Below are 13873 nucleotides of genomic sequence, written 5' to 3'. Positions count from 1 at the left end.
AAGATCATTAATTATATTAGGAATAGATTCTTGTGAAGTGAGATATTCGAAAATAGGAAACCAGATAGCAGAAAAAGTAGAAGATGAACTTCTTCAAGTTAAACAGTTATAACAAACACACTGGGTAATCTCCATGCTGATGAACTTCAGTTTCGAATAAGAACACTGACTACTGTTGTTTTAAAATATGTCTATTATTAATGACGGGGAGGGCGGGATACAAATAAAAAGTATTATTATTATTAATGGCATGTCTAGTACAATGCCAAATCCTGACAATGCTTTTAGCCCAAGGAATTATGATAAAACACAGACTAGACACATCTTCTTGATATCCTGAAATGTCAGATATGCAAGCAGATGTCCAACCACCAGTCAAATGTGCAACTAGATGCCCAAATGTCTTCCAACACAAGGCACTCACTGTGGAAAGTATCTACTAATTCTTAAAAAAAATTGCAAAACAATTTATTTTGGATTATCGGCTGTTGATGTAAATGTTATTATTAACCTAGTAACCTACATCTTCAGTGACTTAAAGAGTGTACTTTTAAAAATGAATAACATACCTAGGGAAAATCAGGTGTGCTAAAGTTCCATCCAGCAGTCCCAATCCAGAGACTGCTGTTACATTTCTGTATGGAGTTGTACTTAAGCAACAAGGCACTCTGATTCTCCCAACCTGCAAGACTATCTCCCACCTCACTGACCACATTCCAAGTGGTTGTATAAATTCAGGGTCATTCATTTTGTGGTAGGAAGAGAGATGGTTACCTCTTATGAAAAAGACACTGTACTAGACCCAGAGACACCTTTCCATTCAATCTTCCTTCAGCAGAGGGAATTATTCTCTGCCAAAGGAAGTCTTCTAGAAAGGAGTCATTGGCTATGACTCATTATGCACTGCACATATTCTAAAGGAAGCACAAAGGCTTTCATGGGATGCCAATGTAGTTTAAATGCCATCAACAGGACAGTCCTGAATAGAGTGACACCCTTCAAAGCCCATTAACTTCAATGGATTTAGAAGGGTAAATTTCTGCGTAAAACTTCTCCAGAAGTCTGCTACTTAACTAAACCAGGTCCAGTTAATGCACTGAGTGTGAAAGGGACCCCACCAGAGATAACTAGTTTTCAGGAAGCACTTTAAGGATCTTCTAATATCCCACACACTCAGATCACCATTGAATTAGTCCTGAGAGCCGACACAGATAAGCTTTATTGATGCTGCAATTAATAGTGGCAATCTGTTTTGCAGCTATTCATTACTGAGCAACTAATTGCATCCTACAGTATGGGTAAAGAACACATAATCTTATGCAAGAAAGGGTTGGCACCTTGTCTTTACAAAAAATGTTGTTTGTTTATATGTTTGTCAATTCCGTAAACCCCGACAGGCCCAATTATCTCAGACGCTTGTCCGGGCTGTCTTTTTGTTGCTTATTTCAAGGGAAACTGCTTAGTCATCATGTCAGTGCTTTCTCGTACAGTACTGTTTGTTTGCTCGCCCCCGCGCCTTACATCCGCATTTTAACACCATCCCTTCTCTCTCCCCCAGGACAAGACGAGTGCCCTGAGTCTCAGCAACGTTGCAGGAGTCTTCTACATTCTGGTTGGAGGCCTGGGCTTGGCTATGCTGGTGGCTCTGATAGAGTTCTGTTACAAATCCAGGGCTGAGGCGAAGAGAATGAAGGTGGCAAAGAGTGCACAGACTTTTAACCCAACTTCCTCGCAGAATACCCAGAATTTAGCAACTTATAGAGAAGGTTACAACGTATATGGAACCGAGAGTGTTAAAATTTAGGGGTAGGACTTAGGGCCTACTAACAGTGAGTGGGTGATGTATCATCTTGTCATGCGGTGTTGTGACCTGTCTGTCCAGTGGTGGTAACTGCTTGCTTCTAAAGAGAGCTTCCTCTAAAAAAAATAACTGGTTCCATTACTTTTGGCTGCAGATGTTTAGTATATTTACTCATATGCTACTCATAGACATCTGCATTGCAAAGGGTCTGATTTTTTTTAAAAAAGAGCGCATAAATATAAAATATATATTTTTGATTCTATGGGAAAGTTATAAATTTATTTTGGTCTTCACACCTCTCTGAAATTTTAGATTTCACTGTCCAACTGTATTTTTTTTTTAAATGAACGAATAAGACAATAAGATCTCCTTATAGAGCCAATGGAGGAAAAGGAGAGCAGGTTTCTTAAAACATTTGCTATAGAGACACTTGTTTTAGATGCAGAAGGAGTAAAAGGGAAAGGTAGTCCCCTGTGCAAGCACTGAGTCATTACCAACCCATGGAGTGACATCCTATCACGACGTTTTCATGACAGACTTTTTACGAGGTGGTTTGCCATTGCCTTTCCCAGTCATCTACACTTTCCCCCCAGCAAGCTGGCTGCTCATTTTACCAACCTTGGAAGGATGGACAGCTGAGTCAACCTTGAGCCAGCTACCTTAACCCAGCTTCTGCCGGGATCGAACTCAGGTCGTGAGCAGAGCTTGGACTGCAGTACTGTAGCTGACAACTCTGCCCCACAGGGCTTTTACAGAGGGAGACCAAGACTCAAAAGCAGAACACCTGATGGCATGACGGGTGGATTGCTTGGACCCTTCCTCTCAGTTACAAGCAGGTCCTCAGTCCACAGTGAATGTTGACAGCATTTTGTCAACTGAGAGCAGAGCCTCCCATTTTGAATGCCACTTGATACAGAAGAAACAAACAAAGCTGCCAGTTTGCATGGGGGGAAACAGTGACCTTTTCAGCATGCATAGGAACCCAGTCCCTGTAGAGGAAGGCAAGTGGTTCCCACAGGCAATGCAGTGAGGTGTATGGGTTCCACCCCTCCAAAAAAGCATTAGGTATGATGTGTTTGAGCCTTTGTAGAAACCTGTGAAGATAGCAACCAGGTAGTATCTCCAGCCAGCAATTGATTTTCTCAAAATGTTGAAGGTGGTGCTGCAGAGGACTTGTTGAGCACATGGTCCAGACTCATCACACTTATTGCTTCTATGTAAATGGGTTTCACCTGCTTTTCTAGTGCTACAGGGAAATGCGCAAAACCTATTTGGCCGCAGACAGGAAAGGAAACGTAAAAAACTGAGTTTGCTCATCACCGTCAATGATGCTATCTATCATACCCAATGCAACCCTTTTAAAAACTATTATCTACTCAAGCTGCATCATCCTCTATTCAGGGCCAGCCCAATGGCACAAGCAACCTGACCAGTTGCTTTGAGTGGTGGTGTGTCTAGAGGCATTGGTGCCACCTCATGCTAGTCAGAATGTGTGCCCCAGGAACCCTTGCAATTTTGCAGAGGATGCCACTCACATGTCAAAATGTGAAATGTCCTGGGCCACACAGATCTTGGGCTGCAGTCCTGTACATAGTTGCACCTGCATCTCACTGAGGAACGCAGGTAAGACATTTAGTGCAAACTTCACACTCTTAGGAACCAGCCACTGGATCTCTGGATCCAATGCCACTCTAGCATCAGTCTTGCCCAGGCCAAGGATACTCACTTGACAGTGATGGGGGAGCAGCTTTTCAAGAAAGCAGTCCCCCACCTCTACAGGGTGCATGTGAATGAGGAAGCTAGGCGGGCAGGACAACAGTATGGAATCGGCACTTCCCTCTAAGCTAAGTTAGTGTGAGCTAGCTCACAGTTTTTTACATATTTTTGACTTAGCCCAGGAAAAATGGCCCCAGAGCAAGCTAATTTCTTCAGTAGCTCACAATTTTAATGCCAGTAGCTCACAAAATAGAATTTTTGCTCACAAGACTCCACAGATTAGAGGGAGTATCAGTAGCTTGTAGTTATGTAGGATGAGCTCACGGACAGACAGATCCTGCCTTTGAAAGGCAGCCATTTTGGTTTATGTATGTAATAATTGAAATTGTTCAACCATTCCAAATTTTGCCATGTTCCCCTATTTGAATGGAAAGGCAGCATAAACATGTTTTAGGGAAGCAAGGAAGGAAGTAAATAAATGTTAGAGGCCAGTTTGTAGATGCATTGACATTCCATGTCGATGTGGTGGGAATAGAACATGTCCCTTTCCTTTCCCCAACTCCCAAGTATGTAGCACTTCTTGATAATTCATGCATGGGTTCAGCTCAAGCAGTTCTTAAGAGCTGCCAAATGCCTGCTGCCAGCAGGGGAACTGTTGGATCTGGTTTAGGGTGGCTGGACTGGTCAGGCAGCCGTTTTTACCTTCAGTTAACAGAGTGCTCTTTCTGAGCTTCAGTGCAGCAGCATGGCTTAGTCAAACGGTTACCAAACTATCTCACAAACTGCACAGAAAGCCTTGCTTTAAGTTAAGAAACCAATACTGATGGATTTATTTTTTTAAAAGAAACATAACAAATAAGTGTAGTGGAGAGAAAGAGTGTCTAAACTATTCTAGCTAAGTGGATGGCTTTGAATTATAGTAGGCTATCTGGTTAGTTCAGAGCAGGAGGAGAGACACCATGTTGCTCCTCCTGATGCATGCAGGGAAGAAGAAGGAGGACAAGAAGGAGAACAAACAGGAAGGAAGTTCCCTGAGATTACATTCTACCAATCAGAGAGGGTGATAGTAGAGTAGATAGGAAGGAGACTGGTATGAATTTAGCTCCCTAACTTGCTCTATGGTGTTTGTCATCTTGGAGACTGAGCAAGAGCCATTGCTAGTCTGTTCTTCTAACAGAAACTCCTGCCAGCACTCAATGAACTGGTGGTGGGGCAGCGCTGCATAATGCCACCTCACTACCAGTCAGGAATCCAAAAGTGATGTTGCTACATCATGCAACACTCTAGGAATTTCCCCGATCACTATTGTGACATCACTTCCAGTTAAGTCTTGCACAATGCTGTCTTGCCAGGTCTCTGTCCCCACTAGTCTCCTGCCAGTTGCCAGCACTGCACTGGCAACACCATGTCTCTTCCTTCTCACAAAGTGCGGATCACGATCGTATGAACTGGGCCAACACATTACTTAATCTGTGCAGTGCGAAAGTACAAATTTCACCTCTCTGGGATGCATTCCTGAGAAAGTGAATGTCTGAACCAGTTCATAGTATTAATAATAAACCTCAGAGTAGTAATGCTATTTAACCATATCCACAGAGATGAAACTACAACACGCAATGAAAACAGAATTTAGCTATCAGGAAATGTAACTGATAAGTGGTGAAGCAGAAGTTTTCTTTTACCGTCTAGAAGAAGGTAAAAGGGAAAGAACTACTTTTTATTATTTTTACTTATTATGTATACAGCACTGGAGCACACGGTGCTGTACTATAGGTGAAATGTGCCAGGCAAATAACGGGCTCCTGCCCAAGGAGGTTGCAGTCTAAAGGCACAGCCAATACAAAACAGAAGAATACAATACAGAGCAAACACAGCATGAGCAGAGAATTGTGTGTGGCCATTATAGCTGGAGCAGTCCAAGGAATTTGGTGGGTATTCAGAAGGGGGCTGAAGAAGGTGAGGGAGGGGGCTTGGTGCACATGGAATGAAAAGTTACTGGTTCTTTGGGAACACTTTATGCCCAAATCAGCCCTGCTGGGAACCCAGCTTCCAAAGACCTCTGAAAGAATTTCAGTCACGTAAAGCATAGGTGGAGGACTCAAGCTATAAAAGAATTACGTCTGCATAAGCCCTCTGCACATGCATGTGTCTTCCCTTCATTTTCTTCAGCTCACAGCATGGCTCACAGGTACAAGTTGCCAAACAGTGAGTTTTTTTTAAAACACACATGTTGAAAAAAGCAGTGCATTAGCCTGCACATTTGGGTCATTCTGGGAGCAGGATAAAACAGAAAAGACACAAGTGTGCATCTTAAGGATATAGGTCAAGGCACTGTGTCAGTGGGTCATGATCAGCCACCGGGTTTGCATGCAACCCCACCAATTTCAATGAACTCGTTAGATGTTCAACTTGTTGATGGAATCTGCCTGTCAGGGTATACTCCAATCAGCTGTTATGTTCATCCCCCCCGGACCACAAATTTTGGCTTTAATTATAAGTGAGTCGATCCCTAAACCCTTACACTGGCGCACACACACAACCCCCCCCCCCCCTAGAAGCTTGGGCATTGCCTCCAAAAGGGGAGAGGCAATGCCCATACTCGGTATAGCTCAATGCCTTTCATGTCATCCCTTAGTTTCTATCCCCTTCAGCCTTAATAACTCCTAATGCCTTGCCTGCCACATTCCTTTTCCACCATGTGCCAGTCTCTGAAAAGCTTTGTTTAAAAAAATAATACCACCACCACCACCACCCCACCCACCCTCGTTTCTAGGATTTGTCACTGAAGCACACAATGTGGTCCCATTAAAGGTGAAACTTCCCCTCTGGGCAGGAGCCTTCTGTTGATATGGCAAAAGAACATCTCGTGTCAGTGGGCACTCCTTACACCAGTCACAAAAACAGATTTTCAGGATCTGGCCTTATTAGTTGCAAAAAAAAAAATGTTTTCAGATGCTTCGTATTCTCATTTGCATCACTGATGCTTCTTTGTGACTACTGGGCAGTTCTGTCACTCTAGATTCCAAAGAGAGGGCAGCGTTCCTCTTGAGAAATGGAGATAATCCTCAACTCATGTAAGTCAGCTCTTCCTAGGGTTGCCAACCCCCTAGTGGAGGTGGGGATCCCCCACCACCAGGACCCACCCCACCATCAATCAGCTGGCTGGAGGGGGGGACTTAACAGGAGAAAGAGGAAGGTCCAGGTGACACCACATGGCAATGTCAATTCCAGTGTACACAAGAAGTGACGTCACACCTGTGACATCCAGGCAATGCTCTGGTACTTGGAAAAAACTCTATGGTAGAAGCCATTTTTACCTTAGAGTTTTTGCCCAAATACCAGAGTGTCATCACAATGTCACAGTGTAATGGAGTCACTTTCAGTGCATGACAGAAGTGATGTAACCATGTTGCCAGCAATGTTATCTGGGCCTCCCTCCCATTCCTGGTGAGTCCCTCTATCCCCTATTGGTTGCCAGGAGGGATCCAGCAACCGTAGACTTTCCTCATTGAACTGCTGAAGAGTGTCTTAGGACTCAAAGTAGCCACAGGTTGTGACCACATGCTAATCTGAGAATGTGCCCCCTTCCATGTTTTAATCCCTTTTGGGGTCTGCAGTCTCTTGCATACTTGTGCATTATTTCCTTGATCTCAGCACTGGCTGCACTCAAAAGCTGCTTTAGGCCAAACCAAGGCTTTTATGCTTCCCCCCAGTAAGATTTTTTCAGAGTCTGAATGGAAATAAAAAGTGCAAAGCATCCTACGGCATCACAATTCATGAAGTGGAGCGATGGGGTTTAATGTTTTCATCCAGAGCTTTTCTTGTATCAGGAGCTCCTTTGCATATTAGGCACACACCCCTAATGTAGCCAGTCCTCCTGGAGCTTACAGTAGGCCCTGTACTAAGAGCCCTGTAAGCTCTTGGAGGACTGGCTACATCAGAGTGGTATGGCCTAATATGCAAAGGAGTTCCTGCTACAAAAAAAGCCCTGTTTTCAGCAAATGGGTACCTTTATGCTGATTTAAGGCATGGAAAAGGCACAGAGGGAATGAATAGACGCTAAATGCACTTCCTGTATGCCTTAAAGAGCCAGTTTGGTGTAGTGGTTCAGTGTGTGGACTCTTATCTGGGAGAACCGGGTTTGATTCCCCACTCCTCCACTTGCACCTGCTGGAATGGCCTTGGGTTAGCCATAGCTCTGGCAGAGATTGTCCTTGAAAGGACAGCTGCTGTGAGAGCCCTCTCAGCCCCACCCACCTCACAGGGTGTCTGTTGTGGGGGGAGAAGATATAGGAGATTGTAAACTGCTCTGAGTCTCTGATTCAGAGAGAATGGCGGGGTATAAATCTGCAATTCTTCTTAATCCAATTCACATCCCCCTCCCCAGCTGCTTTTAACAAAAAAAAACCAGGAAATCCTAAATATAAGTCCCCATCCTTGGGTTTTGCTTGAGCCTTAGTTGATCATATATTTGGAGCATGACCTCTCAGGGTTCTAGAAAAGAGAACAGGGTGATGACACCCAGAAGAAGGACATGAAAGACAGACATCAACTAGTACGGGAAATGTATTATTGCATGCTAATTCCTGATGCATTTCCTCCAAGGAAACCTCAAAATTGCATAATGGCAAAACATATAATTGGTCCATTTCCATAGAAACTATCATCCCTCTAATAGTAACCTGGCTGGCAACTGAGTGGCTAACAAATCTGCATCATGGGGCCCAACCCAGACAAGGTAGGAGATTCCACACACTTGAGGGACTGTCAAGGTAGTCAGGAAAACATTACTTCATAAATTAACTAATAGATAAAAGGAGGGGGACCCCTGCAAAGGGTATGATGAGGATTAAATATGCTCCAGAGGGAATGGAATATTGAGCGCTACTAAGAACCAGTTTGGAGAAGAAAGAGAATTTTGGACGGAAGGGGTGATTTGAGGGGATAGAGCAGAGATGAGGAAATGTATGGCATCATGACATCTGGACATGGGAAATAGTACATTAAGCGAGAGAGATGGGAATTTGAGACATAGCTGCTATTTCTGGTAGCAACATTGTGTTTCTTATGACTTAGTGGTGCCCTGAAGCTACTGCTTAGGATGAAAGCTCTTCCTTAGGAAGGAAATACCAGTTCTCCAGGGAAGGTCATATTCCTCTCTGGCCCATCACTACATCAAACTCTATTTTGTGACATAGGACATGGGGACCTGGCACATTCTATCAGAGTACCACAGGGAGTTCTGCGCCTTCCTACTGATGACAGCCAACAGACTGGGTGGGAGTGAAATGAGGCAGTGAAATGGCTCATAGCTATTTCAACCTAACAGCGGGGTGAGTGTCTGCCCATCAGCTGCTGGGCTGAAATGTCTGGCAGATATTTCACCAGTCCATACAGCTTCCCTCACTTTGAAGTGAATAGCCAGGTGGGCCCACCCATCAGCTATTAGATTTAAATGGCCACAAGCCATTAAACTCGTCAGTTTCGCTCCCCCTTTCCCACTTCAGATAGGGGGGGAGCTAAACAGATGGGTTAAATGACTCAGAACAGCCAAACCACACATAAGTCTGGGAATGTTTGGGGAAGGCACCTTGATTTGGGGGTTCCAAACCCACCCAAGTTTGTACCAAATTTTGGCTTATGAGCAGGCTCGTACCCATCCCTACTCCTGATAGCCTCAGTGATGCTGCAGTGCTTGGTAGTCTTAAGAACAGGAGCAATAGAAGGATTTTGTACAGCATTTTGATCACAAGGATCAAGGTGTGCATGCATGTGTGTAAATGACTACGATTTCTAAGTAATCAAAACCGTTTGGTTTAAAGCTGCCTCCCTTCTCCAATAAGTTCCATACTGGCACAGGAGACTCTTCATGTATTGCTAGAATTGTTTGGAATCCAGCAGCAGATAAGGCTCCACTTGGGTCTCAGGCAAGAAGAGATGTCAGAACTAAGGGGAAATATGCCTGCTACCCATAATGCTCTACAGAAAAGACAACCACATTCCTCCTGCCCCTGGAGTTGTCTAGGATTCTTTTCCCTCTCTGCTCCTTTTTTCAGAAGGATGATTCAGACAAGTGTTCTCCCCTGCCATAATAGACTAACTTGGGCAAATGTGAATGCAAAGTCAAGTGCAACTAGGTTACCTGAAGGCAGCCTACACATAAAAGATCTCTTGGCCAACTTTCGCCGAAGAAGATAATTGCAGGGTTGAGGGTGGTTGTCTGAATCTGTCCTGTATATCTCTCCTTTGGCCTTCTTTTTCTGTGTTTTGCTCTTGTCTGTCTGCATGCCGTATGTGTGTCCTGGCCAATATTTTAGCAAACAAGATCCATGCAGATTTTGGCCTCAGTCCAACATGTTAGTCATAATTAAATCCCATTCAAATCATTGGACTTTACTTAGAACTAAATTGCCCAATTGATTTCAACAAAGCTTTCAGCCTAATTACATGAGGAAGGTACTTGTGGAGACTGGTCTTCTCCTGCCTTCTTTCCACAGCCTGCAAAGATTCCCCCACAACTGAAGGCAAGGGTCAAGGAAGCCTCATGGTTAAAATGCCGAAGGGCATGGAGGCCAACAGTGAAGAAGGGAAATCAAGTAAAATCACCTACCTATCCTCTTGCATTAATGGAAGACATGTTCCACCACACTTCCTGTCCCAGTGGGAGAGAATCACCTGATTCTCCTTCCTCACTGCAACCTAATATGCTGCATGACATTTTGTCTGCAGGTTCCCCTCGATCTTTATCCACCAGTCCTTTTCAAGTCTTGGGGGGCTGCTGGTGGAAGGTAGGGAAGGCATCTGGGAGAGCAGAGTTTGATTCCCCACTCCTCCACTTGGACCTGCTGGAATGGCCTTGAGTCAGCCATAGCTCTTGTAGGAGTTGTCCTTGAAAGGGTAGCTTCTGTGAAAGCTCTCTCAGTCCCACCTACCTCACAGGGTGTCTGTTGAGGGGATGGGGGAAGGTAAAGGAAATTGTGACCGCTCTGAGACTCTGAGATTCAGAGTATAGGGCAGGACATAAATCCAATATCTTCTTCTTCTTCATAGCCCCCTTGACTTTATTGGGGCCTTTTTTGTCCTTTTACTTGCAAATGGGGCAGCATTTTTTTCTGGAGGAAGCCCAGAGACCTTCTTCAACCCCTGCCCTGACCACATTTTTACTCAGCAGCAAGGCTCATTTATCACACTTGCTTCCAATTACATGCAGATAGGGTTCTAACTGTGCAATCCTCTGCATGTTTACTCAGAAGTAAGCCCCCATGGCTCAATGCGGTTTTCTCCCAGGTCAGTGTGCAAAGGATTCTACCAATCAGCTTGCCAAAGGGCAAGTCAAAACCTACTTATTTAGTCAGGGCCCCTTAACATTTTTTTAAAATGTGGATGGTCCACCACCCAATCTCATCAGATCTCAGAACTAAGCAGAGTCAACCCTGGTTAGTACTTGGATGGGAGACCACAAAGGAAATCCAGAGTTCCTGTGGATAGACAGGCAATTGGAAAACCAGGACTGATTTCCCACTCACCTTACGCTGCTCTCGCGGTCGTCTTCTCAGTGGGGCTTCCTTCCAATTTTGTACTATCTGCCCCGGGGCTACAACAAGTGTAGCGTTTTTGCGCAGCAGACAGAAACTGGTTTTTAGCGGTTTCAGTTTGCTGCGTGAAAATGCCGACACTTGCTGCAGCCCCAGAGCAGATAGTGTAAAATCGGAAGGAAGCCCTGCTGAGAAGACGAACATGAGAGTGGCATAAGGTGAATGGGAAATCGGTGCAGCTTTTTTTGTCTCTTGCCTTGAAAACCCTATGGGGTTGCTAGAATTCGGCTGAGACTACATATATTTAAATAATTGAGCATTTAAAAATTAACATCTGTTGCTTTTCATTTTTAAGTGTTATATACCTTTTAAGTGTTATATATCATCCATTCTAATTGTGAGAAAAACAAGAAAGAAATGCTTAAAATGTATAGAACCAATGCATGATCTCACCAAAGGCACCTTTGACGTCTCATTGATTTTGATGGAAGAGAAATCCATCCACTGATGTCAGTAGGATTCAGGAGGGTTTAGATGGATGGACTGTGGCCAAATTGTAAAGAAAACATGTATTTTTATGAGAAATTGATTGATAGGGTAAACTAGACCATATACAACTAATGATCTACACATTTATAAAGTAATTTATGAGATAGTTTCAGGGTTTGTAGATCTACCGTTAAAGTAAGCACAAAAATTGACAGGAAACCAATAGTGACTGATCTCCTAAGGAACAATCTGGGCAACAGTGAAAATTTTAAATTTTGCCCCCAGAGATTGACTTTTACTAAATTTTAGTATAATCATCACCTCCAGCTTGATCTCTTTGAGAGTTTTCACACAAGAATGTACATGGCACTATGTGTCTATTAAGTTAACACGATAATGCAGATGTCTACCTCTAGATATTTTTGGTGTTTGTCGTGTGCTGGTTTCTTGGGGAACAGAAATATTGTAACACTTCCCTCTTTCCCTCCCTCCCTTTCTCTGTTTCCCCTCCTCTCTTTGTCCTTCCTTTTTTCCTGCCTCCTAGCTGACCTTTTCTGAAGCCATACGAAACAAAGCCAGATTATCCATCACAGGCAGCGTGGGAGAAAACGGTCGCGTTCTGACTCCTGACTGCCCGAAGGCCGTACACACAGGAACTGCAATTAGACAAAGTTCAGGATTGGCGGTAATTGCATCAGACCTACCATAAAAACCAAAAAAATTATCGAGTGCCTTAATTAAACTGTGTCAGTGACTGAGGGGAATACAGCATGGACTGTAACATGACACAGGAAATGTCATTGATGAACTTAGGAACGGGCTGAGTCAGGGGACGGGCATCCCGACATGCCAGACATCATCAGCAAGAAATGTGTGCATGGGCTCAGCTCGGAAACCCAAACTCAGATTTTATATCAGGAAAAAAAAATCATAATTTAGTTTTATTGGGGGGAGGAGGAGGGGCTGGGAAAGGAATATTAACAGCAACAAATTTCACTTTGAGCGGACTTTTAAAAACTAATCAGACTTGCCAATTTAGCGCATTTAAAAAAAAAAAAACTGTGAAGAACGTACATGAGGAAGGACTATCTTTTGGTCTTTGTCTTGACCAAGTGGGGAACCAATAGCTCTAGAAGTCAATGAACATGCTAACCTGTGTCTCCAGAAGATCAACATTATACAGTGGAAAGAATATCCAGCTGTGGAAACAAGTCACTAAACTGTGATAAGAAATAAAATATGTAAATCCTGTGAAAAAAATAAAAGAAATTAATTACTTTTTTTCTTTGGGAAAAAAAAAGAGGAATCTTGAAACATGCTTGCTTCTTAACGGATGTAAATTCAGTAGAGGACAACACAATTCTTTTTTCTAACCATCTTAGGGAACAATTCATTGCAATAATTGATATAAGATGCCATCACTGTAATAAAATTCAAAGACTTTTTTTTTATAAGCATTGTTGGTCATCCTCTCATTTGCTGTTACCGTCATTCTGTTCCATCATTCAGTGTTCCACGGATTTGCATCTGTCTAACTACAAGAAACCAACAAATACGTTTAGAGAACACCATCAGTCTGCAGTGTAGAATCAAAAGAGACTACGGGTCACTCATGTTACCAATATTATTTATAATCTTGTTCTGTGTAAGAAACTGTGGTTTTTGTACCCACCAAAAAAGAATAAAACAACAACTGTTCTTTTAATATCTACTGACCTGGAGTGGTTTTCTGACCATGAGGAACAGAATTGAGGGGGAGAAGAAGGTGTGTTTTGACATGAAGCTTAACCAAGCATGCGTTTTTTGGACAAAGGTAACAGCGGACTCTTCTTGGCTTTGTTGTTGGTTCGGCATGATCACATGTACATTATGTGTTTTTGGTGCTAAAGAACAGATCCTGTGACAAAAGACATGCAGTTCTGCAACATGTGTGCATTATGCAATTTAATTTCTCAGGTGTTGCATGGTGTATTCTGCATTTTTACTATTTCACCTAACATATTCTGCTTCTGCTACTCAAGGAAAGGGCTAAAGAGCTATTTTCAGCACTGAAACCCCTGCCTGGACCACTGAAAATTGTAACCCCCCCTAAAAAATTCTGTCTTCTGATGCTTCACCAGGTACCACCCCATGGTCTTTCATGTATGATGCACACAGTACCATCTTTTGAGCCTTGTTCTGGTCACTGCTTCAAGCATTGATTCAGTCGTCTGCCCCATGCTTCACACGGCATCTATTTTTTAAACACTGCATGCACATTTCTTTCAATTGAAAGTATATGCCCCCTTCCCTAATTTCCATTTTTAAAAAGCAGACTCATTTTTAAAAAACA

General features: G+C 43.3%; 1 protein-coding gene across 7 annotated transcripts in view; it reads left to right on the top strand.

Annotated features, from left to right (window-relative positions):
• The window catches only part of GRIA4 (glutamate ionotropic receptor AMPA type subunit 4), a 343665-nt gene extending 330413 nt beyond the window's left edge, over window positions 1-13252 (top strand). For 2 of the 7 annotated variants that reach the window (XM_060234875.1, XM_060234876.1), the window contains exons 15-17: window positions 1559-1693; window positions 12086-12226; window positions 13051-13252. In XM_060234875.1, the coding sequence (XP_060090858.1) occupies window positions 1559-1693; window positions 12086-12226; window positions 13051-13128 (354 nt within the window). In that variant the 3' untranslated portion in view covers window positions 13129-13252. Of the gene's footprint in view, window positions 1-1558; window positions 1807-5262; window positions 5446-12085 lie in introns of those variants that run through there. The other 5 variants (XM_060234879.1, XM_060234880.1, XR_009555212.1 and 2 more) reach the window with 4 other exon arrangements.
• The last annotated feature ends 621 nt before the right edge of the window (window positions 13253-13873 follow it).

This window comes from Heteronotia binoei, chromosome 3 (assembly GCF_032191835.1).
Source record: "Heteronotia binoei isolate CCM8104 ecotype False Entrance Well chromosome 3, APGP_CSIRO_Hbin_v1, whole genome shotgun sequence".
NCBI lineage: Eukaryota > Metazoa > Chordata > Lepidosauria > Squamata > Gekkonidae > Heteronotia > Heteronotia binoei.
This window is presented reverse-complemented; position numbering and strand designations above follow the sequence as displayed.